General features: G+C 41.1%; 1 protein-coding gene across 7 annotated transcripts; it reads left to right on the forward strand.

Annotated features, from left to right (window-relative positions):
- On the forward strand, positions 1–27873 carry LOC111600170 (brain tumor protein). Of its 7 annotated transcripts, none has more exons than XM_023316166.2 (3): positions 1–609; positions 22997–23277; positions 24510–27873. In XM_023316166.2, the coding sequence occupies exon 3, from the start codon at positions 24624–24626 to the stop codon at positions 27807–27809; it is 3186 nt and encodes a 1061-aa protein (XP_023171934.2). In that variant the 5' UTR covers positions 1–609; positions 22997–23277; positions 24510–24623; the 3' UTR covers positions 27810–27873. The 7 variants fall into 7 exon arrangements, with proteins under 7 accessions (XP_023171934.2, XP_023171987.2, XP_023171943.2 ...); XM_023316219.2 differs by lacking the exon at positions 1–609 and adding an exon at positions 13365–13383; XM_023316175.2 differs by lacking the exon at positions 1–609 and adding an exon at positions 16099–16234.

Genomic DNA, 27873 nt, shown 5'->3' on the forward strand with positions numbered 1-27873 from the left:
CTCGTGTTCTTCTTCCATAGACAGAGAGAACACGCTCGAAACTTAATCACTGCGAATTTATAAACATAGCATTGTTATTTTGTAATTAGTACAATCGTTATTTAGGGCGCAACGATGATACGTTAATCAATTTTTAGTGTAATTCAAAGCTGGTACGAAAAAAAAAAGAAATTGCCAAACCTAACAGAAGCAGCAGCATAAGCATATTGCAAGCATTAAAACGCCGCGCGTGTGTTTGTGTTCGTGCAAGTGCATACATGTGGCTGTGCGTACGTATGTGTGTGTGTTTGGAAGCAACAAAAAGTCGTATACAGCAGAAAAGGCGGCAAAAGAAACACAACGACTGCACATGATATGCAAAGCAAGGCGGCAAAAAAATGCAACTGCAAACATAATTATTTGTGCAATGCATTTAACGTGAACGTCGTGATCGTCGTATTGCTCCAAAAAAAAGCAAAAAGCACCGACATTTCGAACGAGCACAAGACTTTTTTGCAGTACTTCGTTTAGTGCGTCAATGCAGACAGGAATAAAGAAACGGCGAAAATAAACTGCAGCGAAGCAACAATAACAACAAGCACCAAAACAGAAACGCCGAATGGAATACAGGTTTGTGCAAAAGCAGCAAATAAATCAAATAAGAAAAAAAAACTTCAAATCAGCTCTTTGTGTACATAAGTGCACATAAGTATACTTTTATTGAAAATATATTAAGCCAAAAGGTGTCATTTTTTCTGAATTTCTTTTTATTGTGATTACCACGCCTCCCCTCGTTGTATAGTATACAATACGTTCCAGTGTGCGTGTTTGTTATACATGTTTCACACACATACTCACACAATATCAAATTATGCAAATTCATGCACACAGGCAGCAGTTGCGCTGCCGACGCCGAGCGTGCGCAAAGGCGGAAGCGTATGCTAGAAGACCAGTTCGCTGCCAGCGCTCAATTCTGTTATTCTTTTTTATTCGCTGTTATTTCAATACATACGCACATATGCATATTAATATGTACATAAAAGCGTGAACATGTACATACATTATTAATTTTAGAGTTGCTAGGCCGTTTAATTCTCCACCCTACGCCGCATTTGCATTTGATTCCACTTTTATTTTAAATTTTTATTTTTATTTTTATTTTTATTTGTACATGTTCTGCCAGAAAATAATGCCTTGCGGCTCATTTGTTTGTTGGTGGTGGTGGTGGAGTCGCTGGCAGCGGTGGCGGCGGCAGCGTCGTCATCATCGTTGCTCACATCTGTTGTTGTTATAGCAGCCTGTCTTTGACTGTTCGCTCGCCTGTCTCTTTGGTGGTGGTGACTAATGCAAAACCGTGTTCCGTTATCTCAAAACGTTTCTCACGTCCCGGTGTCCAATCCAGATCCACACCCACACATACACTTGAAGCGTGTGTTGTAATAGCGGAGTTTTAAATGAGTGTATATGTGTGTGCCGTTGGTTGGCGCCGTTTCATGTTTCACTAAACGTAATGCGTTCCTCTTTCATATACATACACATATATAAATTTGCAATTTGGTCTAGTCTGTGTTTCATTTTCTGTTCGTTCCCCCCATTATGCTTTGAACCCTTTGGAAGTGCATTTGCATTCATACATATATACATACTAACGTGTGTATATGAAAACCATACGAATAGTAGTGTGTATGTGTGTTCTTAAGTTCATTACAGCTGCTGCTTTATTCATATACATCAACATATGGCATTTTGTTTGATCGAGCTATGTGGATCATATTCTTTATTATACAAGCAATGATGTTAATATGACTTGAAAGGAAATGCAATTTTTTAACTCACGCCATATTCTTTTTTGGAAACACTTCCGAAATAGACTCATCTTGTACATTCATACATTCGCAGGGGTAAATGATCTTAATTAGTTAATTAGTTAATAAACAATATCTAAAATAGTAAATACATGATATATAAGTTTGTTTGCTGACTTCGTTTTTAGTTCCCTACTTTAAATAAGGGGAAGAATATATGAAACAATGAGACAGAAATACTGTCTGATTTTGACATACAAACATATTTGTGTATGAGTGTGCATGAATGTAGGTATGTACGAACGTCAACTTATTTGTGTCTCGCCGGGTCACAGGCTTTTTGCCAGCATCATTTGCTGACTGGCTGGCTGTCAAGGGAACAACGACGACCGCGGCAGACCATGAAAACTAAAAACCCTGTCCGGGCGTCAACACAGACAAGGCAATGGCACATACCACGACAACATCCTGTGCAGCAACCACGAAATAAAAAAAAAGCACAACCATAAAGCAAAGAGAAGAAAAAACCTGTCATCTGCTGGCTGGCGTTCCCTTCCCGCTTACAAATTTGGATTCGCCCAGACTGCCCAGCAGCCTGCATCCGATACGGCTTCGACGATATGGATATAAAAATATGTAAAAGTGTGTGTGTATGTGTAAGCATATGTATGTATGTGTATGTGTACCTATAGCGAAAGACAAACACGAAGAGGACATTGAACGCCATCGTTCGTCCAGCGTGAGAGCTGCAGGCAGGAGGCGACGGTGGCATTTTTAGAATTCCAAAAACCAACACAAAAAGTAAAAAAGCAAAGCACGAGAGCAGACAACAGAAATAACAACAAAAACAACAACAAATCAAACATAGCCGCAGCTAGCGCAGGTCTGCTAACAGTGCGACGTCCAGTTTTTTTAAATTTTGTTTTTGTAGCTGTTCAAGTGATCGACTGGATGCACAATGCTGAGTACATCCAAAGTTCCCTATTTTGAGTCCTTTCCACCAGGGCTGCACATTGAACAAACTAAAGTTGCTTAAATGATATTGCCAGATCATACCATACTATCGATAAAAATGAATGCATTTGCATTGCATTTATTTATCGAAACTGCTTTAATGTTTATCTACGTAGGTAGACTTTGTATAAACTATATTTATATGAGAGTATGCACGTATATGTATATGTCGGCTACCACCAGCGGCAATGTCCTGTACTAGGCAGCATACATAGTGTGCATGCATATATACAGTTTCCGTTTGTATGTGTGTTGTGTATGTATGGGCCTGTGCAGTTTCATTTCGTTTTCGTTTCACTTTTTGCCATTGCCTGTTTCTGCTTCCTTCTTTTATTGTTTTACTTTTACAGCTGCCACTTTTTCAACTTGCATTTTTGCCCTTCTCGCTTATTTATCCTGCCTTTACTTGTTGTTGTTATTGTGGCTGTTGCTTTGTGTTTTTGGCAAGGGTGGAATACACAGAGCTCGACGCTTCATCGCAGCCGTCGCACAAAACAAAAATTTATAACATTCGTATGTCTGGCTTTGATCCTTTTGGGCTTGCTTTTATTATTTTCATTTATTCATTTTTTTTTTTTTGGTTCAGACGTCTGTCTGGCCACCACCATCGGCAGCAGCAGCACCACCACCACCGACACCACTACCCCTAGTTGAGCATTAGAGGGAGAAAGTGTCTTGCAAATAAATAAATAGTCATGTCAGCCATAATATTAATGCCCCAAAATAGATGGAAGGTGGTGCAGAGCTTACGTTTGGGGGGGACGTCGGCGTTGCTAATCAACCCTCTGGGGCGCTGTTTGCACGAAAGCAGCAACAACAAGTATAAGAAGAAGAAGAAGCAGGAGAAGAATCAACTGCAGCCTCCCCAAAATATATATCGCAAGTCGGTTTGTGCGTGGGGTCAATAAACTTTCGCGCCACCATCTTGCGCCGTGTGCGTGCGTGTGCTTATATGTGTGTGTTCGCTTGTTTGTGTGTGAGAGAGAGAGAGAGAGAACAGACGGTATGCGCTGGACCATTCCAGACAGAAACGTACCAAAAAAGCAGAGAATTGAAAACCGGGTAGCGGCTTCCTTTTCGCTAGTCACCCTCGCCGTTTCGCATGCAGCACGTTCTACGCATTTTTGTGCATTGACCCCAAGTAACGCACTGCCCTATACCTCCCCCTCACACACAATGGCAACCCTTGTTGATTTGATTTTCATATGTCTAAGTAGGGGGAACAGTTGGAGCAGCTCTCTAAACCTTATGAATTTCGCTTGATTGTGCTTTTACATCTAAATACATGTGTATGTGTATGTATGTACGTCCACATATGTCTCCGTATATGGTCATATAATAAAATATGCATGCACCTTCGATTACACCTTTATGATGTCATAAAGGCAAGACGGCTTTAATTGCACAGTGGTACAAAATACACACATACGTGTGCATGTGTATATATATGTACCTATATAATGCATATATATCCATAAAACTTTTTATAGCTACTTGGCTAAATGGCTGGGTGATGATGGGCGTGGTTAGATATTGTAATGTCAAGACTAGCCGGACAGACGTACGGGCATTTCCTGTTTTTGGTCTTGACAGCAAATGGCATTTAGCTTCGCACAGAACGATTTGCCATGTAATTTCCTTAGCTCTGCAGCAAACAACAGGAACAGCTACTCAGACAAAGGCCACAATCAGAACATCATCATTAAAGGTCATTTTGGTAGGGAACTTTTAGGGGTAGTTTACAGTTTCAAATTCCTTGGGAAACAGCAGGGGTTCAAGTTATGCGAAATTTCACGCTTTTCTCTATCTCTCTCTCTCTCTCTCGCATGTCCAATATGTAAATGTGATATGGCCGAGAAAGTGCTATTACAGGGCGGCTGTCTTGTAAATCTAGATCTTTATGCCTAACAATGTGTATATGAGAAATTTTGATGACCCTAAAGGGTTCGTGGGAAATTGTAATGTATTTCTGTTTGCCTACCCCGATGCGAGGAAGTGTTGTAAGGAGCAGCAAGGGTTCGAACAGGTTGCCCAACCCGAATACTTGAGACAAAATAAAGTAAAATTCTAAAATTCTAAAAAAAAAAATTGGTCAAATTTTTATTTAACTTTATTTTTAGCTTAAAATAATGCACTTCAGGGCAAACACTAGAAACAAAATGCAAAGTTGAAGTTATTTAGCTGATTCATTCATATGACTTGCGATATATCATATTTATAGAGCACATATATCTTCATAAAAGTTTATTAGTTTTAGCTATATGATATTCGATATCATCAATACCATTATAAACCATAAGAAAGAAGCGGATCTGTATGTTGCTTACCTAGTAATATCTTAAAATGGAAAACATTTTTGAAATAGACCAAAAAACACACATTGTTATATAAACTCAGCTGCGCGACTTCGAACTGTTGTATTCTTTTAGTTAACGTTTACAAATTTAAGATCGAGTTCCGATTTCAGTTTCCAACAGCGTATTCCGATTCAGTCCAAAACTTTGCTTCAGGCGTCTATGCTAATGTTGTGGAGGCATCCAATTTGGGTATGCTTACATTGTGTCATGAAACGTGTAATGCATAAAAATACTATTTCCGAATGCCTTATATATATATATATATTCTTAAACAGTACACAATCGGCTCTATATAGTATACTTTCGTCTGCTGTGTATAGAAACAACAAATGAGTCGCAAAGTTCTTATATATTGCTGGCATGTGTAGAAATCTTAATTTTATTTACATGATCTATTGACATTCATAATTTTTAAGATGTTCCCTGGGTATATAAACCATATCTTGTATGGGAAATATTCTTTAAAAGGCTGTTGTTTGCTTGTTAAAGCTAAGCATCTGCAGACTTCATTTTAATCCTAAGCTAAACAGTATCAAATGTTGTTTGTATAGTTTACAAACAAACAATACTATATATATAGTATTGAAAATAGAAAATAGAAATGATATATATATATATATATATATATATATATATATAACACTAATATGTTGATCTATTAATTTAGAAAGCTGTTAAGTAAAAATTTCTTAGATTATTAATTAAAGATCTTAATGATTTGTATAAAATATCTCTAACGAAGTCATTTACGAGCTTTTTTATGCGCCCAGCATAAAGACTGATCAGTCGTGGCTACATTTACTGACTTATAAAGTTTTCATACAGTTATCAGTTCAAAGTCTTTTTGCATACCTAAATAGAGCATCAATTCGTCGTTGAATATAGTTTTTGTTCCCTTACTTTTCTTGGAACTGTCTGAGCATGTGATTCAAGGCTCCACATCTTCAGGCAGCGATACAAAGGCATGCAGTATGTGTGTATATGTATATGTGTACGATTTATATACATATGAACATGTACATCTCTCCCTCTCTCTCTCTCTCTCTCTCTCTCTCCCTGTCTTGCTGTCTTGTAGTGTTTTATTCTTTTCTTGGCGCTCTTGTTTGTCTGGTTTGAGCTCACAAAAAGTTCACACGCTGCTGTTGTCATGTGATTGTTGCAGTTGTTCTTCTGCTTGTAGTTGTTGCTGTTGGGGTTCTGGTTGCGGCGGTCTTAGCCAGACTAGACAGCTGTTGCAAATCAAACAATAACATCATGTAGCTTGGTTGATGCATCATATACTAAGACTTAAAAATTTTCAAATCTGTTTGCCATATTGCGGCAAGTAGCACCCGACAAAATATATATATATATATATATATATATATATATATATATATATATATATATATATATATATATATATATATATTATTTAAATATTATCAGAGTTTTGTTTTCTAGTTTGCTTGAAATTTGTCTCGCTGATAAAAACAAAGCACAGAACCAAACTCAAATAATATAAAATAATACAATATACATATAATGTGCCTGTGTATGTGTATTTGTATGAGTGTGTGCATAATTTTCTTTTTGTGAGCTTTTGAATTGTGCGGCGGCGGCTGCTGTTGTTGCTGCTTCCGCTGTTGTTGCTTAGAAATAGAAATGATTTCACAATTCGCTTTGCCATCAAAAAGTGATCGGCACAACGTGTGTAGCAACCCTCGCGCACCTGCCCCCCCTGCGCCTAGGCTCTAGAAGCAAAGTTTCTTTCTGCTCAGGCTCTGTTCTCGGCTCGCAAAAGAAACAGAAAGAAACACGTTTTCATTTTGTCCAGCCTGAGTTGCTGATTTCATATTAGATATATTCATTCTTGTTGCTTTGCTTATTATTTATTCTTTTGCAGCCACAAGCAAAACACAAAAAGAACAAAAGCAATTTGTGGCTTGATGATTCAGCGGCCCAAAGTGAATGTACCCAAAAAAAAAAAAGAGAAAAAAATTCGGCAGCGCATTTTCGACTAGCTAAGCTGTAAAATGTCACGCTGTTAAATAATATTAAGCTGATTTTATTGCTGTATGCAAAGCACTAAACCAAAATTTGTAATTGTAGCGAAAGAGACAGAGAGCAAACAGGCAGGCATGCAAGCATAGCTGAGCGAGCTTGAAGAGGATGGCATTAAAAGGAAGCCGCGGCCCCTCCGCAAAAGCGTCTATTCGTCTGTCTTTTGCTTCATCGTTTCGTTTGTGTGCGTGTACCTGTGTGTGCGTGCGCTTGGGATTGTGATTGATGAACAGCAAAATACATAAAGTAAATGTTAAGTTTGAGTTGATTGACTGTGAAATGCCCTGTAAATTATAGATATTAGTTCAAGTAAAGACAGATTTAAAATTAAAATGAATTGCTTAGAAATATATAAATTGTTATTTTACTTATACATAGCTATTTTACTGCATTGTTTAACTTTTCTCTTAGTTCGTTTAACATTTATTCGATATGCATGTTCAGAGCAGTCGAGCTAGTTTCCTATACCCCATTTCATTGTACATTGTACAGGGTAAAAACAGTGCGCAATTAGTTTGAGAATGAGAGAGCTTTAACTCTATGCGCTCTGCCGCGCTGCTGCTACGTCGACTGTTGCTTCTTCTTTAATGAAGGTCAATGTTCGTGCGTTGGACGCTGATGCCGACGCCAACGCTGGCGTTCTTTTCCGCTGCTTCGCTCCGTTTAGCTTGGGCCTCTGGGTGCTTGAGAATGTTGTTCTTGTTGTTGTTGTAATTGCTATTGCTATTGTTATTGTTGTTGCTTTTGGCTTGTGATAGTGAACTGTTGACGGATCGGCGCACAAGTCGCGAGTTCATCGTCGTACAGCCAAGAGTCAAAGCCCAGAGCCGAACCCAAAGCAGAGCTTTGCTAATGGTTTTTCATGCTTATTGTGCTGCAGGCGTGTCTCTCGCCGCGGTCAGCATCGTATATGTATGCTTGTAGTTCTAATTATATATAACATAATTTAATTGTTTCAATTTTGTCTGCTTGACGGAACCGAAACACTCGAGATGTTGCTTCAGCTGAGGGTTTACCGATTTTCTGGAGTAATCAGTGTGCATAGAACGTTACAGAGCCCAAACCCTTTGACCTTTTGGAGCACACGCATTCTCCATAAGCACAAACGTGGCGAGGGGCAATAAAATTCATTTGGACCAAAAAAATAAAATTAATCATATGAAAATACAAATTTGACGCGTAGTTTAAAAATTTAAAAAAGCCAGTTCTTAAATAGAAGATTAATCAAATTATATTAGACACATTAAAATTAACTAACTAAATGGCCTTGCACATTTGAATGAATAAAAAATTGTGTAAACTTAAAAAAATAAAAGTTTTTATTATATTTAATATATTCCTAAAACCATATATTATAATACCATAAGAGCCACAAATTGATGGTTTTGGTAAAAAACTTGTTGTATTGGTTTATATGTCTGGAAGTGAGAAATTTTTAGGAACTTATTAAAAACCGCTGATTTATGACTTTATATTTCAGTTCATTCAAATTATTCAACAATGATCTTCGAATTTAGTATGTGATTGTGTAAGAATGTATATGTGTCTGCTTATTATGTATAAGTCTACATGACAGGGTGTCTCCTAGTCGAGTCCTTCCCACTAAAACACTCGGAATTGTTATTTATTTATGTAGTTTAGTCTTTTATCAGTTAGAAATGATAAGAATAGGAAATATGCAATGGCTAGATAACATTTCTATTTTCTTTGGAAGCAATTTAATAATTTTTTAATAAGCATTGGAATTTTTGTCACTTTTTTGGCCCAATCATCAAATCATGTCATCTGATACGACCTTATAGATAATTAAGCAAGAATGAATGAAAAGTTTTTTATGAAGTTTAAATTAGTAGTGCTGCTAAAATGTTCATCAGATGTTTCAGCCAATACTTTTGCAATGGTAAAATCCTAGTTTCCCTCCTTTTGATAATGCTGAGCTTACTAGTTAAATCTATATGATCTTCCATAAATATATTTTTTTACATACAAAGTCAGTTGACAATGTTGAATTCTTGTCCTACTTGAATTCGTCACAGTCAACGAGTAGGACACCACAAAGGGGTTCGAACCACTGGCGTTTTATCGCACATATCTGCTTCTTTTTCTACAAAAATCAAGTTTAAATTTAGGTTAAGTATATGTAGTTCCGCATCATAATATTCTTCATAGATTATAGTTCCCCAACAACAATTAATAATAACATTTGCTCTGTTTTGCCCCTGATTTGTCTTGGAATATTGGATACTAACTTTCTATTTGCTGCTGGTTAGAGTCGAAGAATACTCATTTTCTGAAATTGGGTTATCAGGGTATAATACCAAAGAGAAAAAGTCACGAATGCAAAGTTTAGAGTTTTGAAAGATTTGTTCTTATATTTATTGAAAGATACACTCTTTGGATATCTTTTTTTGTAGCTATATAAATTGGCTCTTAAATATTACCAAAAGTCTAAAGACTGTGGTAAGGAAAAGCCAAATAATGAAAAAAAATAATCTTTCGTGATATTACATCTAAGTTGTTTGAATAAGGCAGGAATCAGAAGATAAATATCTCCCCATACCGATTACAATTTTGCCAATGCAGAGCCGAAATATGAGAAAATTTTCATAAAAACGAAAACGGGCTGCTGCTGAGCTCCCATGGGGGAAAAGCTGAGTTCAAAGAACAGACGGTAATTGATGCATATGCAAAATACTTCATAGAAACCAAAGTTTTTCAGAAGCAGCGAACTTTCCGGGAAAAATCAAAAGCAGCGATGCACACTTTTGGAGGTGTGGACGACGACTCCATTGAAATTGAGTATTATCCAAGCGACTCCAACCTGCCATTTCCTATGAAAATATTCTGTCGAAACAAATAAGAATAACAAATGTATGTGTGTGTGTATGTGGATCTACGAATTGGGAGTATGAGTAGTGTAGATGTTGAACTCGCGGTTCGTTGGGTTCTTTTTAATTCCAACAATTATGAACGTTGACCTTTTTGCCAAAATTTCCACTGTGAAACGGATGCAAAGGTGAAAGAAGAAACAAACAGAATAGAACAGAACAGAACCTAATGACAATTGTGAAACGGTTTGGTGTGTGTGTATGGGAAGCGTTGGCGAGGGGGAGGAGCAGGCAAGCAGAATTAAGTAAATAAATGCGCTGAGCCGAAAAGCAAGAGAAGATTGCGCCAAATAGCCAAATAAGAAGAGCAAGAACACAACAAATTTTCAAAAGCAGATAAATAACCAAAAAGCTAAATACACTCATTTTAGCCAAGAGCAAAGCTCACCCAGCGTCAGCAGCCGCGAAAGGGGAAAGAGAAAGAGAGAGTGGGAAAGAGATGGGTTGCAATACATTCAAACACATGTACATACATACTTGCACATGTATGTATGTTTTTGTACTATGCATAACCTGGCGCTGACTTTGTCTTTTTGAAAGTTGAAATGCTGCCTAGGCAGAGAGTCTCTGGGCATCGGCAGCAACAGCAACCGCAGTCGCAGTCGCAGCAGTGTTAGAGCCAATAAACGGGTTTGAAACAAAAGAACAGACGCTTAACAGCGCCTTCTCTCGTATCTCCCCTTCTTCCCCTCTTTCTCTCTCTTGCTCTTAGTCTGCACTACAACGGCGCCCGCCCTCGCGGCTGCGACCGCGCGAAGATCACGAGAACAACAGAAGCAAAACAGTGCGCAATGGTGTTTTGCCATAGGAACGAAATGGTAACTGGAACTGAAACTTGGAAACTTATGCTAGAGGGGGTAATCATTGTGGCATTGAACTGAGCGATCTGTGCAGAAGTCTCAATGCGAAGGATGGGAAGTTCTCTCGACGAGTGGGAATATGTATACAAAAAATATAATAATGATTATATTAGAAATATAATTACTTTGCTTGAAATATATGTTTGTATCTGTCCGAATTGGTAAGCAAATTAAATTTAATTAGTTGTGGAAATATTCTTTTTAATTTCGTCTTGTGATAGAAGCAAGTAAATCAAAATTAAAGAAAATATTAGGCAAAAATGTTACTATTAATATTTTCATTAAAAGCTGTTCCATGTACGCAGGGAAGACTCCTGTTTTTTTTTTCCTCTGCTCAGCTGTGAAATTAACCTTAAGTGACAGTTAGAGCCGCCCATAATTAACGGCATTCATCAATTACATACATTGCACTCACACCATCCGCTATCCACCACCAACACACAAAGCTTTAAATACCACCCTTCGCAGCGCCCCATGGTGAAGTGTTTGCTGTTGCATACCCTATCAGAAGGCTTATCGGATTCTAAAGGCAATATGTAGCATAAACTTAAAAAGTTTTCATGTCATACTCAAGATTGGTTGCAAATCGAATTTCAATAGCTTACCCCAGTTTGAAATGATTCAACTATATAGAGTGTCACATGCCGAGCAGGGTATTGCATGTACCGCAGGTTATAGGGCGTTTTTCTTTTTTCATTTCATTTTTGTCCCAAAGCGGGCTTGTAATTAACATAAAGTTGTGTTGGATGAGGCGGGGGTTTCATTTTATATTTGCGACTTGTTAAAATTAATGCGTGTACTTAAGAGCTTTACAGCCCACAATACACACACACACACACACACACATATGCACATACATATCTAATGCCATCAGTAGCAGCAGCAGCCATAAATCTTCAGACAGTCCTCTGTCCTTCATACTAGAAATTCAATATCTGCCAAATCACTCGACGGTGAGTGTAGCAGATATAAGCAGAAAAGGAAGAAGAAGAAGCGGGGCAGACGCATCCATCATATTGCACGTACAAAAGTAAATTTGTATGCCATGCGGGTGCTTGTGTCTGAGAACAAGTAGGTAGAAAGATAGAGAGAACAAGAAAGAGCGAGCGCGACTTCCGATTTAAGCTGAGCGTATTTCACCACAGGACGTTAATCACCACGAAATGTTGGCGATGGCAATAAATTCGCTCAACACATGCTATAAAGGTACTATAAATGTACTCTTCTTAAATTCTCTTTAAAAAGAATATACAAACTATAGACTTTTGTATAGATTTGAAAACTTCAAATCTTTAATATTTATTCAAATGCTAATGGTTCAAAACCAACAATATAATTACCATTAAAATCTTAAAATGAAAATTTGGTACATATGTAATTGGTACAAAAACCTATATGTGGTACAAAAACCTATATTATTCTAGAGGTGTCAACCGGGTGGGCTTACAGTCCGTGCCCACAAAGCTCGTGTTTGTAATTTATTGTTTTTGTTGTTTTGGTTGTGTGATTGTGCGAGAGCAACAAGTTTATAAATTTAACTGCTTTTGGGCTTTTGATTGTTGATGTGTTTGTTGTTCTTGTTGCCGTTTGGCTATTCATGGGCGACCCTCTCTAAGCGCTCCACACGCACTAAAAGCAGCAACAACAACGGCGCATAACGACAACGACGCGGGTCGACGGTTAGTTGGTTTATTGACATCGCTGCCGGTGTCTGCGTCAGCGTCTACGTCGATGTTGCCACTTTTTTTCAAGTTCGTGAATTTTTAGCCGTTCGTTGACTTTTGTTTTGTTAACGTATTTATTTGTATTATGTATGTTTGTCTGTGCGCTTGTCCCCAACTAATGTCATTTTAACACTGGTTTCTGTTCTGCTTTGTGCTCTATTATTATTAAAGTTGTTGTTGTTGCTGCTTATTTGGTCAGTTGTTTCTTGCTTTCCGAGACCTTAAACAATTTTCGCAACAATTTCTGGGAACGCCAGTAACGCAAGCTCAAGCTGGGCTTCAGACTCAAGAGTTTCGAGAGACCCGCAGAAATTTGGATTTCAACGTGTGCGAGAGACTGATTGAAATTTCCTGCAGCTTGGGCTCAAATTTAACGCGAAATTTGGGGTCAGCGTAAGGCCAAGCGAGGGGAAGAATTGTTGAAAGAACTGCCCTAATTAGGAATAATGTAAGAAGATATCGTGGGCGTTGAAAACTGAGAAGATCTCTCGAATTCGGTCAACGTTTTGGCATGTGTAGGGTATAAAATATCGGATAGAATTCTTAAAACCTCAAAATAATCAACTAACATATCAAATTCATAATCTCTCTTATTTGTGTCTCTCGTTACAGGTAAATGCATTTTGTAGTGCAGCGCAGTGTCTCTCAGAGAGAGAGAAAGAGAGGGAGTAAAGCCTGATCTAGTGAGAGTATCAAACAGAGAGAAAGAGAGAGTAAGTCCACATGCACAACTCCAACCTTCAAAGGGGTTGCTATTAGTCCAGTCGAAGTTACTAGCTGTAGTTAAAAACAGGAACACTAGCAATGATTACTATATTATTACGCAATCAAGCAAAAAGCGAACATAAGCGTCAGACTCGCTCATAAACTGTAAAAAGAATTTAACAATCGATCACAAGTCGCTCCCTCATTGAGCTTTTTTTCATACTTCCGGCAATTAAGTGGCCTTTGCAAGAGAGCGCATTTGCTCTCTTCGAATGCCCTCGCAGGCAAGCCTTGCATACACAACCACTGCACACACAAACACACACGCACACCTGAGAGCAAAAGGAAGAAAGAGCAGGAGAGCGGGAGAGCTGACGCTCGACAGCTGCATTAATTTTTCGGGTACAAGCTGCCTAATTTCCGGTTTCAAGTGTCACTTTTTCCTCCAAAATTATTGAAAAAGCCATAACAAACTTATATGTATGTGTATGCGTGTAAATATATGTAAGAGAGTGAGAATCGCTGTGTGTGTGTGTGTGTGTGTGCATGGCCTGCATTTTTGTTGTTTTTATAGTTTTTGGGTTGGGTTACCCTCGGTGCGTAGCAAACATCTGGCTGCTTGCGAGCATGACAGCTGCTAAAAGGGCCGAGGCGCTGCATTCATCATGCTCTGTCTCCCTCTCACACTCTCGAGCCGACATTTAATTGGCTGGCTGTGTGTTTAATGAGCGCGCGCGTTCGATTGAATTGTCTGTCAATACGGCAATAAAACTGTTTTGAGGTTAGGGCTGAATAATTCAAGGAACGCAACGTCAGTCCGGCTTAGCAGCCTATTGTTGTTATGTAGGCAAACTAGCTCTTTTTTTACTTTTGTAATTATGTACTTGCAAATAGTAAAAATATGTGAATGCTTGACGATCTTTTTTGCGCCTTCTTTGATGCTACTGCTTCTGCTGCCGCCGTCACAGAGCATCGCCTCGCCCCTTTTTTGTTGCTGTTTGTTACTTTGGCACGATGTAGCGTTCGTCATTGAGGGTTCATGAACCGCTTGCAAGGACAGTCGTCGAGGCAGGCAGATCGATCACAGAAGCTTAAGCTCGAAGCAAATGAAATAAGACGTTGAGATGCCGTGTGTCATTTTCCACTTGTTTCCTGTGCTATATACACACGAACACACACATGCACATATAGACGCATACATATACATATAGCACTTGAACCCATAATTCTCAGAATCCAAACAGAGAGACAGACCGAGGGTAGAACAAATAAAGCAGACGCGCAGCAAGCAGCCTTTGTCCGCTGCCCTTCCACGCCCCTGTTTGCCAACGACAACGGCGTTGCCACCTCCTGTGTGAGTCACACACCGAGCACCAGACACACAGCCATACACACATACACACATTGGAACATTGGAACATAGTTGCATACACATACATATGTACGCACGCAGCGCAGACTCAATCAAAGTTGGCAACGTTGGCCAAAGCGCACAAGAAATCACTGACCTTGACTTTTAACAAAGTTTAAGGCCCTTATAGTTGCCAGCGAACATATACACAGACACAGCATAATTATATACGTTCCGTATGTGTGTGTGTTTGTGTGTGCGTGTATTGAAGCTAAGCGCGCGCTCGTTTCTAGACTGGTTTGTTGTGCGCGCTGCCACTGGCGATGCCGCTACCGCTGCCGCTGCCGCTGCGCGCTATTCTTAAGCTTGCTTAACGCACATGACGCAAGCGTCGCCATGCGCTACTGCTGCGCAGACTTTTACATTTTTCCTATTGCATCAGTGTATAGCGACTAGCAGATATACAATCTGATTGTTTTATTTATAATTTATATTGTTGACGAGTTGTAGACTTGACCATATAAATTTGTTTGCATTATCTACATAGCAACAACAAATAGCACATTTTAATTTTACTTCTTCGCTTTTGCTGTTCTTATTAATGTAGCCGATTATCCAAAGTGGTAACGCTATCAATCAGTCGATATGGCAATATTGATCTATACGTTTTTTACACCAACAACAATACACGGGAGAGGAGAATTACAATTAGTGCGCACAATTTATGCCTATACACATGGGCTATAATATGTTTGTTATTTTTAAATTAATAAAGCATATTCCGAATTTGTTTTCTTTTTAATTCTGTTGCAACTCGTATACTCCCGTTCTCTCTTTCTCTTTTACTCTTTATATACATCCATATATACATATGCACACAAACTTCCTGCCGCAATGGAGTGCACTGCTCTCCTCGCAATTTATGTTTGTTCTGCCTGTTTCTCACTCTTGTACTTCTGTCACTGTACTCAATGTGTGTGTGTATGTGAGAGTGTGTAAGTGTATGTTTGTGTGTAGGAGGTTGTCAGAGGTCAGTCTCATCGCTGGCAGCGCAGTCGCTTCTGGCCTATGTACAATACATTCCTCATGTACGTTCCATGTGCCATTTCGTTGCGTATCGAGCATTTTGTACTGTGTTGTGGGACCCCCAAACTAGATTTTGCTACCATGCCGCTCGGCAGCGCTGCGTTCTTTGTCTCTGTTTTGTGCGCGCCGAACTGGTTGTGTGAGTTTTTGGCCTGGTGTACATTTTCATTTCGTTTCGTTTCGTTTCGTTTCATTTTATTTCATTTCGTGGCGACTGTTTCATGCCATCGCTTGAATCTTGTAAAATTCTTCTATGTTTACCCATTCTCATTCAGTTCTTTGCGCTTGCCGCATAAACAACGTGTGCACGCAAACAACGTTGTCGTCCTCGTTGTGTCCGTTGTCGTCTCGCCCATCATTAACCGTCGCGCTGTGTCGTACGTTTTTACCAACGGTTGTTGCACATTTCAATATTTATACGTGTGAGTTTGCAAAGCAAAACAGCAATAAAAAAAGTATTAATAATAGTGTAATAAATAAATAAAAGTGCAGCGTCGCACGCTTGTCTTTTTATGTACGTATGAAAACTGTTTTTCCTGTTCCTCTCTACACACGCCATACGACGCCAACACAAGCACTAATAGCAGCAGCAGCAGCAGCAGAGCAGCGTCGGCGTCGTAGAGTTCATCAACTTGTTTAGAATCGGCGCGCTGAGTACGTGGTACGTGAGTGCGTGGCTGTCTCGTTTGTTTGTGTGCATGTATATATATATATATATATATATATATATATATATATATATATATATATATATATATGTATATATACATGTATATGAATTTGTTTCTGTGTTGCGTTATTCCTGCTCTCCTTTTACGTCTCATTTGTCTACGAATGAATACCGCTTCACTTGCTCAGGCTATGAATGTATTTGTTTGTTGTTGGAATACGGATACGGCGCAATGCAGTCAACAACAACAACGGCAACAACAATATTTATACATCTTGCTTTTAGAAGTTGGTTTGCTTCGTGTGTTTGTTCTTTTTCCGCGCGTTTTGTGTTGTTTGTATTAACGTTTACACATTTTTTGTTATTATTATCTCATTTCTTATTGTTGTCTTGTATCTTTTATACCGCTGTTTGACGGCCTGCCTACAGTCGCATCTGTAAATTAAGGCCCAGTGTATAAACTAGTCAGTGCCTAAAGGCTAGTATGTAGCCAAAGATAAACAAGTTTTGACATATGACGAGGCTTAAATAATTATATATATACATATATTTATAGAATGATGATAGAGTGATTTAAAGAGTTAAGCATAAATACAAAATTAAAGAATGATTAAATTTTGGTATCTTCACAAATTATATACGAGATGTCATCAATATTGCGAGACTTTAATATGCTGCTGATAAACCATTTTCATCACTAGTAAATGTGCCCTTGTGGATTCAATTAATTTCTCCCAGGGTCTCTTATCAGAGTTCACGGATTATTTTTTCAACTCTTACGAATAATTGAATAAGCAAACACAAGCTTAAGCTGAAATAATATTCTCCTTGCACCACTCACAAATAATCAGATGGGTAGATGGCGAAAGGTGCGACAACCTTTACGGGGGCGCGACCTTGCACTGTGCCTATTTGTTCGGCAGCAACTGTATAAACAATGATCAAGATTTTAACTGTTCTTGAGCACTGTTCTGCCGCCACTGTTACTGCGCTGTCGATGCGGAAGAAAAACATGAGTCGATTATTCTCCTCTCCTCTCTCTTTAATTTTTTCTTTTTCTTTGTGTATATATTTTAAAATCAAATTATTACGGCAATGTTCTTTAATTTTACTCACACGCCGCAACGAAACGACGACTTGGCTGAGTGACGAACTGACTGATTGACGACGTGTGAGCCACGCTGGTTTCCAAGTCATTAAAAGATTGCGATTGCGGCCGTGTGTACATGTGCTTATGTGTGTGCTCTTTATTTACGTTTAGCAAAATCGAAACTCGTGTTTAAAATGTGTTTATTTAGATATTGTATTCCATGTGGGTTGCTTCACGCTTCATATCGCATTTTGTCTGATCGAAAAGGTGTCGCCCTATGGCTGTTACACTAGCATCTAGCATCGCACACTCGCATCCCATACAATTGTGCACACTGACATAAAAATGCTTAAATATATTGACGCGAATACAGAATACAGTAAAAGATCGTATATGCATTTATATATTCTTTCGGCACTTGCTTAACATGTTCATGTGTATTGTATATATATATATATATATATATATATATATATATATACATATATATATGCATATATATATATTATTTATTGTTTTTTCTGTAAAGTTTTGCAACACTTTCCATTCCAATTTCAATCTTTGTGTACCAATTTCTTATATTTTCATTATCAAAAAGTTGCGCTTGTTTAGTTGCCCCGTTGGGGCGTTCGAGTTCCACGTAATAGATAAAGAACGATACAAACATAATATGTATGTATGTAGATATGTACAATGTACACACAACGAAAAGTGGTACAACTCTAATTGGAAATGTTAAAGTAGATAGTAAATATTTATCAAAAGCTTACACGTAAACGTACCAACAGACACGTACCATTTGATTGGATGCATTCGCTGCAACAAGACTATAGCTGCAATCCAACTGTGGTACAGATATGAAACATGATCTTTTCGGATACATCAATTTGCTTTGCGCAGTGCAAAGTGCTCCACTATATAGATATATATGTACGTGTGTGTGTGTGTGCAGCAGAAATTGAGCGAGCACAATGTGCAAGCACGCCACTGTAAACAGTAGGACAACAAGCACATTTAACTCCATTACCATTAACAGGAGAGTCACAGCCGACAGCCCAGCTTACGAGCCACAGACACTACAGAGTGCAGTAAGAAAGCAAACGTAATGCAAAACGAGTGAAAAAAAATTGAAACATACAAGAAATTGGTTGATAATAAGATACCCTAGGCATAAAGTATATAAACATATAAAGTTGTACATAACAACAACTAATGGATATAATTAAGGTCGGAAAAATATGTATTGCTATGTAAAATGCAAGTACAGGCATTTTCTCCAACTGCCCACGATACTGCTCGATTAAACTGCACGCAAAATACAGGGTATATTAAATGCAATGGTAGCACGACGTTGAGCTGACGAACAGACTGTAAGGAGGAGAGCAAAACAGAGCAGCTACTGATGCAGGCTAAAGAGAAAAAGACAGCTACAGAGCGAGAGAGAGGGAGACTGAGCGAGCGGGAGGATAGTGGGGAGATAATAAGAATTGGTGCTGGTAGAGGCAGCAGTTCATGGAGTGTCTGCGACTGTGTGGCTGTTGTCTGCTAAATTGGATGCTGTTGTTGTTGTTATTATTTCGCTCTTGTTGTCTGCCATTCTTAGTGTCTTGTATCGCTGTCGTCTCCTACAACAATAAAACAACTCCCTTGTGTGGGGGGGTCGTTTGCCATTGTCTTCTTGTTCAATAAAATACGCCGTCGTCAAATGAATTTCATTCAGCAGCTGCCGCTACCGCTGCAGTCGCTGCTTTGGGGTCGCATGCTGCTGACGCATAGCTCGCGACATCTGAGGTTTTGCAAAAGGGGGAGCTGCAAAGGTGCTGACAATGTCTTTAAATTCAACGAATTGGGTTTGCTTCGACTGAAAAAATGGCAAATAAAAATTTGCATCACGCGGGTCGTGCACGGCTCACCATCTCTATCCAGACACGCTGCTGGCAGGCGGTACCTTTGTCGATGGCCACGTCCATGACTCTAGGAACATTCACCAACACACGTATACTTATATACAGTAAGTTCTCTTGTTTATGTATGTGTATCTGCAGCTGCAGCCCGTTTAGAAACGATGGCGCAGGTAAACGGTTTCGTCGTCGTCGCAAATTTCGCATGCTTTGTTCTGTTTTACAGTTTGCGCTTTGTACTGGGCTTCTATTTTTTGCGCGTCTGTGTCATGCTCTTTGGCTTTGTTGTGGTTGTTGCCGCTGGGTACCATTGAACTCTGCTGTCGTTGCTGCTGTTGCTGCTGCAACCCCAAATGGTTAGAAGGGAACGATACGAATTGAAACGTTTGTTAGTAATGCTGCTCAATTGTGTCTCTCTGTGTGTGTGGTGAGTCTGCATGTATGCGAGCGAAAACGAAACAAACTCTAAATGCATTTTTGCATTTTGGTATTTTCCGCAGAACTTCTTTTGGCTGTTACGCTTTATATTGTTTGCAATTTATTGTGTCTCGCATTCCACTGTTGTTTGCAGTTACCCCTTCCCATTTGTTCCTGTCTGCCTGCCCTGAACTTGATATTATTTTGTTGCTGCTGATGTAGTTGGTTGCTGTTTTGCATCTCGTCTACTTCTACTTATGCTTCTTCTTTATCATCATCATCATCCTCATCATCATTCCGCTCTTCTTTCAGTACTTTGCTTCCGTCTGTTTCTGTGCACATTTTTCAGGCATGAAATTAATAATCTTTTACAAATTGTTTTGCATTAGTAATGGCTGCGCAGTTTGTGTTTGTATTCTACACGTCAAACAGTGCACAGACCATTCTCCTACCTCCCACCCATCTATCCCACTGTGCTGTGCATATTTGAACTTAATGACCCAAACGCACGCCCTCAGTGCAGTGCAGTGTAGTGCAGTGTATTGCCAGTCCATCAGGCTGACTGCCTGATTATTATTATTATTATTATGAGATCCTATTTTTAAATGCTTTTACGGGCCCTCTGGAATTTGTTGTATATGTTTCCCATCAACCATTCTAAGAGCCAACATATGGCAAAGCCATAAAGCTCGACCCTCTCTCGCGCTCTGTCTTTTGCTGTCATGATAATATACAATTCAACTATCTGTGCTAGTCTATATGAACATGCATATATCACACGACATTATCGTACAACCCGTGCAGACCCGATTTGCTAATCTAATCTGCCAGGTCGTACTATCAATTGGTAATTTAGTACAAACGTATATATATAAATATATAAATAAATAAATAAACATATATATATATATATATATATATATATGAATATATATATATATAAATGTTTTTTTTTTTTTATATGTTTCTGTCATAGGTGTCTAAATAGCAACTACTGCCATACTATTTATTGTTGTTATTTCAGCAGTGGAAAGTGTCACGCAATAAGTTTATTATTAACCAACCTGTTGAAATTGTTCGCCTATGAAAATCTATGTATTGAGTCAGAACTGTATTTATATGAATGTGCGATCAATGGTATTAGCTGGTACTACTTTCGTTAAGACGTGATAAATAAACAAAATGTTTAGTTCCTTAGTTTTGTTTTTAGTGATTGCACTTAAAAAGAGGAAATGTTAAATAATAACGGAGCTGTTTGTTGTAGTGATCGACTACTGCACATAAGAAAATTCTGATTTTTACTGCATGTGCACAATTTAAAAAAAAATCGTAAAGTTTTAGAATTTCTAATGATCTTACTTTACAAAAAAGTAAATATGTAAAATAAATAAGTATGTACGAATGTGCATATGTATATGCTATAATATATACATCTTAAATAAAATTAACTTTAATTGCAACAGTTGGCAACACTGTCAAAATAGTAGCTAGCTACTTGTACATGTGTGAGTGTGTGAGTATACATCTGATTATTCACTGCATGCATGTGTAAGTATGTATGTGTATGCGCTAATGTAAGAAGTGTCTGGCTATTTTGTCTACGTGTAGAGAAATTTTTGCTATGCACTTACATAAATTCATTTAAATATACTTGCAAACACAAATACACACACACAAATGCATATACACATATACATACATATATATATATATATATATATGTATGTATGTTTTTTGTATGCTGCATGTAATTCTCCTCTGGTATCTGCTGTCTGCGCGTCATTGCTAGCATTTTCCATGCACTGTGACAACAAAAAGAACAAACAACATGCAAAAGGGAAAAATAACTTCTCTCTTTTTTTGCAGTTAGACTGCAACCGTTGCTGAGCGTTGTGGTGCGGAGGCAAGGCGAGTTGCTCGAATTCGACGCGAAAGTTCTGGTGGCGCCGCCGGCAGCATAGGCGAAAAAGTATGTTCTCGCCCACTCAGCATTAGAAGAAGAACAAGCAGTAGCAGTAGCACCGACTGAGAGCGCAGTTTGTTTTTATTGTTGTATTTGGCGCGGTCGTTGTCATTGCCCAAAATTGGAAAACATGCGCAAGGCTGCAAAGCACGAGAGACAGACACAGAGAGAGAGAGAGAGAGAGAGAGGAGAGTGCCGTGTTATCGGTTTATCGTTCGCTGTTGCTTCCTGTTACATTTCACTCTCTGAGCTCGCAACCTGTAGCGCTGCGTCGGTGACGGCGGCGTCGCTGTCTTCGTGGTCGGCAATGGAAAATTGTTGCTTTTAGTTGGTGGTCTGAGTGGGTGAGTGGCCGACGCCATATTGTTTTAAGGGTTGCTCTGTTCGCACGGACAGAACACGGCTCGGCGGGGGCTGTACAATTTAGTTTGGACCGGTTGGGCCGGCATTCAACAGTTCGGCATTTATGCTTCTATCTCTCTTTCTCTCTCTCTCTCTCTCTTTCGCACGCATATACAAGCCGAAGCCGCTTGTTGCCGTTTGCCTTGTTGCCTGTGTTTGCCTGTCTTTCCGTGTGCGCACTGTAAATATGAATATTGATTTTTCCCAACTCTGTATGTGTATGTGTATGTATGTATATGTGTGTGTGTATGTATGTATGTATGTATGTATGTATGTATGTGTGTATATATGTGTGTTTTGTTTCGGCTGGTAATTGGGAATAATTTTGTTTTATGCCGCCCACAGCAACGTGCAGCGTTGCATTTGCTGATGCTGCGCTGCTGCTGTTGTTTTTGTTGTCGTTCTGCCCGTCAGTGTACAGGACATGCAGACGCACTCTCAGCAGTAGCAGCGCAGTCGCTGTCTCTGTCAACGTTGACGTCGACTTCGCTGCTGCCGCTGCTGTTGCTGCTCCTGGCAGCTTTACCCGGGTCGCTGAATAATGCGCAAAGTTAGTTTTGCAGGGAGCTGCGTCGCAAACGCGTCGCGTTGTCATTTACCACGGCTCCGTGTTGTTGTTCCAGGGACTAACTGTGAAAAGTGCATAGGCAATGATCATAAAAGAGAAATGTTATTTTAAAATCTATTTCTGAGATACATTCGAAAATACTAAACGTGCTTTTGTTCGCTTTTCCATTGCAGCATTTTGTGCGCGCAACGCAATTCACAATTGGCAACTGAAATTGGCAGCACCCGAAAAGTATGATACAAAAATAGTAGACGAAAACAACAATAACAACAGCAATCGAGCGGAAGTGACAAATGGAGACAAAACGACAACAATAACAACTACAACAATAATAAGGACCATATTGGCATTAATTTTTTGACTGCATTAAAAGCGAATGCAAAAAAAAAGAAAAAAAAAACAAAAACAGAGGAGAAAATAAAATAGCGGAGACGAAAAAAATACAACAAAAAAGGTAAGTCAATGCCTCTTGCAGGCTCTGTTCGTGTGAGTGTGCGAGTGTATGTGTGTGTAAGTGTATGAGTGTGCGAGTATATGTGTGTGTGTGTTTGTGTGCGTGATAAATGTGCACATACATTCAGTCTAGACAGTTGCACCCACCTAATCCCCGCTCGCTCTTCCACACTCGACCGAACTCCCGTTATTATTTGGGGAGCGCGCTTTGTTGCTTTGCCGCTTCACTGGGCGCTTTTTCGAGGGTTGATTTTCGTTCCATTTCGTTTCGGTTTGCCGTTTTGCTTTCACTTCCCAACTTCTTCGAGTGTGGCTTTTGTTGACGGATGTTTTGTATTTGCGCGTGTGTGTGTGTGTCTGTGTGGATATTGCTGGAAATGAAAATCTAGAAAAGTTCCTTGTCCGATTGCCGCCGCCGCCGCTTGTTTACTTTTTGTTGTTATTCTTTTTTTTGTTTTACTGTGAGGGGTTGTGCACCCTCTTTTGCCGGCGGCAAGTAGTTCAAGCGCCCCTTGTGCGTGCGCTTATTGCATTTCCTGTTGATAGCTAAAGTCGAGGGAGGGAAGAGTGGATTTTTGGCTGGACTGTGAGTCGGGGGTTTCCAAGACTACGAATGACAAGAGGGGAGACCCCCACCGCCACCGCCGCCCGTGTACAGCCTCGAATTGCGTTAAAAAGCACTTTGTTACCGTTTGGCAAATGTAGAAGAGTCTCTTCGCTTCATAAACGAGTTTCGTTTGTGTGTGTGAGGGGCTGTAGCACGGTGTAGGGGATTACCAAGGGACAATTAGCTACAAATTATGTTACAAAAAGAAGGTGAATCATAATTTTTGTTAAAGGGGCGCAAAAGGTCTGCAAAACTTTTGCTGACTCACACAAAGGGTGCTACGAAAACAAAAGAACGTGACTTGTAGAGGAAGGGTGAAGGGGTGGGCCTCTAACTAAGTTGTGCCAGTTGTTGGGCCAAGGCACTTATGCTATTACCTTGTTTAGGCCATATTTTTTTTATATCTGCAAATTGCTTAGAAAGTTCAGAAAGAAAAGTTTTAGTTTTTTTTTTGATACTAGTGTTTTTTTTAGTTATTTAAGATTTGAGGGATGTGAGGCATTTCCTCGTTAAACATTTATCTTTAGTTTTGGTCTATGAAATGTCATCGTTTTGTCTCAATGCAATTATCATATTCAATTTCATATTCAAGCTTAGCTTATAAAATTGCAATTTTAAATTTCCAGGTGTTTCCAGTGGCAGACAGAGAAGGAGACACTGTGGACAATTGAAAAGTGAATCGAGAAGGAGAAGAAGAAGAGGAGAAAACATTCAAGACACCCAATTACACACACAGAACGATGGCGTCTTCGCCGACTCCATCGCTGGACTCCATGCGTGGGGCCAACTCGATTGAATCATATGAGCATGCCGGCTATCTGTCGGACTCGCCGCTGACACTGAGCGGCTCCTCGCCGCCAGTGAGCGATTCGGCGATCTGCAGCGATGAATATATAGCTGGCAGTCAGGTCAGCGTTAAGGTGCGCCAGGATGTGACCGTTATCAATGGGCATCATCCGATTTCGGCCTCAGTGTCATCTAGCTCGTCGGCCAGCTCTTCATCCTGCTCCTCTTCGTCGTCGTCGTCCTCTTCATCGTCCAGCTCATCGACCAGCGGCCTCAGTGGCTGCGGCAGCACCAGCAGCAGCGTCATCAGCGGCTCCAATGTCACCAGCAATGGACCCGGCGTCATTGGCAGCAATTTGCCCAGCAACAACAGCAGCAATAGCATCAGCAGCTTGGTCGTTGGCGCTGGCAAAGGCAGCAACAGCAACAGCAACAATGGCAGCAACAACAGCAGCAGCAACAACGCACCTGCTCGGTGCACCGCCTGCACGAGCAAGAGCAGTGATGCCGTAGCCAAGTGCTTCGATTGCCAGAGCTATTTGTGCGCCAACTGTGTGACAGCGCACGAGTTTATGCACTGCTTCAACGGCCACAATGTCTGCCTGATCAAGGGCTTCGAGGCGACGAGCAACGGCATCGGCATCGGCGGCAGCAGCAGCAGTAGCAATGTCGGCAGCAACAGCAGCAGCAACAATCCGGCCTCCAGCGATTTCAAGTATGCCAGCTCATTGACAATGATGCTGCAACAGCAACAGCAACAACAGCAGCAGCAGCAACAGGCACAACTGACAGAAGCACAGCCCATGTCGCAGCTATCGAAGATTGTGTTGGCAGCAGCAGCCAACAACTCACAAGAGCAGCAGCAGCAGCAGCAACATGACACGCTCTACACAACGCATTTGCAGCAGCAACAGCAGCAGCAGCAGCAACAACAACAGCAGCAGCAACAGCGACAAGTCTTCTGCGCGCGTCACAAGCATGAGCTGTTAAAATTCAGCTGCCGCACCTGCTGCACGTTGGTGTGCAAGGAGTGCATCGTCCTGGAGCACTCGACGGGCCTGCATGAGCTCGAGAATGTGCAATCGCCGGCTGTAGCTGTGGCGACCAACGGCAGCGGCAGCGGCAGCAACAGCAGCAGCAGCAGCAGCCGCAGCCACAATGAGGCAGCGCTGCAGACGCTGCTCGCCGATATGCGCGGCAAGATTGGCGAGATCGTGGCTGTGGCCAGCAGTGCAGAGCAGAGCGTGACCAAGGTCAAGCAGCAGTATCAGAAGGCGCACAATGAGCTGAACGAGACGCATCAGTTCTTTGCCTCGATGTTGGACGAGCGCAAGACCGAGTTGGTCAAGGAGCTGGAGACGCTCTACACGGCTAAGGTGAACAACAATGCGGTCTGGATGCAGCGCTCCAAGGAGATCATTGACAAGTGCCTGGCTGCCTGCGAGGCTGTCGAGCGCTCGCCCGCAAATGGCGTACAATCGTCGCTGCTGGCCGAGGCCCTGTTGCTACGCAATACGCTCGAGCAACAGTTGCAGTCGGGCGTGCAGGACATGCAATTGCCCTTCGACCTGGAGTTCATGTCCAACTATCAATCGATACAGGCGGGCGTGCGCAACACCTTTGGCTACATACGCGCCAGTAATGGTGCTGGAGGCACTGGCGGCGGCCCTGGTAGCGGCAGCTGCTCCGAATCGAGCCTCAGTCTGGGTCACAGTCACCTAAGTCACAGCCAGAGTCACAGTCACAGTCACAGTCATGGCAAGCAGCCGCCCATTGCGCGGCCCACGCAGAGTGCGAGCAACAGCAGCGCCAGCAGTGCAGGCAGCCATCATCATCATCAACAGCAGCAGCAGCAGCAGCAACATCTCCAGTTGCAACAGCAACAGTTGCTGCCAGGCCTCGGCCTGGGCAGTCTGCTCGATAACAGCAGCAATGGCAGCAACAGCAATGGAAGCAGCGTCTACACAAATGGCTGCCTCTTGCTGGGCGGACGTGAGCGCAATCTGAGCGATCTGCAGCACTTTGGTGAGCTGCTGCCCAAGCGTGCCAGCAGCATGACACACTACAATCCCTACGAGAAGTGGAGCAATGGCGGCAGCGACAATCTGTTCAATACGACAACAGTTGCAACAATTGGCGGCAGCGGCGGCGGCAGCAGTTCGGCTGTTGTGGATGCCTTTGCCAGTCTCTCCTCTGTGAACCTCAATGGGAATGGCAACAGCAGCGCAGTCAGCAGTGAATCGCTGCTGGATTTGACCAGCAAGCTGCTCTCCGCTTCCATATATCCACCCAAGTCGCAGATCAAGCGACAGAAGATGATCTATCACTGCAAATTTGGCGAGTTCGGTGTCATGGAAGGTCAATTCACGGAGCCAAGCGGCGTGGCAGTGAATGCACAGAATGATATCATCGTGGCGGATACGAACAATCATCGCATCCAGATCTTTGACAAGGAGGGACGCTTCAAGTTCCAGTTCGGCGAGTGCGGCAAACGTGACTCGCAGCTGCTCTACCCGAACCGTGTGGCTGTTGTGCGCAATTCGGGCGATATTATTGTGACCGAGCGTTCGCCGACGCACCAGATCCAGATCTACAATCAATATGGACAATTTGTGCGTAAATTTGGTGCCACAATCTTGCAGCATCCGCGCGGCGTCACCGTCGACAACAAGGGCCGCATCATTGTCGTCGAATGCAAGGTGATGCGCGTCATTATCTTTGATCAGAATGGCAATGTGCTGCATAAGTTCGGCTGCTCCAAGCATCTGGAGTTCCCCAATGGCGTGGTGGTGAACGACAAGCAGGAGATCTTCATCAGCGACAATCGGGCGCACTGCGTCAAGGTCTTCAACTACGAGGGCCAGTATCTGCGACAGATTGGCGGCGAGGGCATTACCAACTACCCCATTGGCGTCGGCATCAATTCCAATGGCGAAATTCTTATTGCGGACAATCATAACAATTTCAATTTGACGATCTTCACACAGGACGGGCAGCTGATCTCGGCGCTGGAATCGAAGGTGAAGCATGCCCAGTGCTTCGACGTGGCGCTCATGGATGATGGCAGCGTTGTTCTAGCCAGCAAGGACTATCGACTATATATCTATCGCTACGTACAGCTGGCGCCTGTGGGTATGTAAGCAGAGAGCCTTCTTCACAGATATAGAAAAAAAAACACACAATTGCAAATACAAAAAAAAAAAA

The sequence above is a fragment of the Drosophila hydei genome, unplaced genomic scaffold, assembly GCF_003285905.1.
Source record: "Drosophila hydei strain 15085-1641.00,03,60 unplaced genomic scaffold, DhydRS2 tig00000149-arrow-pilon, whole genome shotgun sequence".
Taxonomy (NCBI): Eukaryota; Metazoa; Arthropoda; class Insecta; order Diptera; family Drosophilidae; genus Drosophila; species Drosophila hydei.

Bases quoted from the DNA above. Each gene is read 5' to 3' on its own strand.
- LOC111600170 (XM_023316166.2), top strand. From the start codon at position 24,624: ATGGCGTCTTCGCCGACTCCATCGCTGGACTCCATGCGTGGGGCCAAC.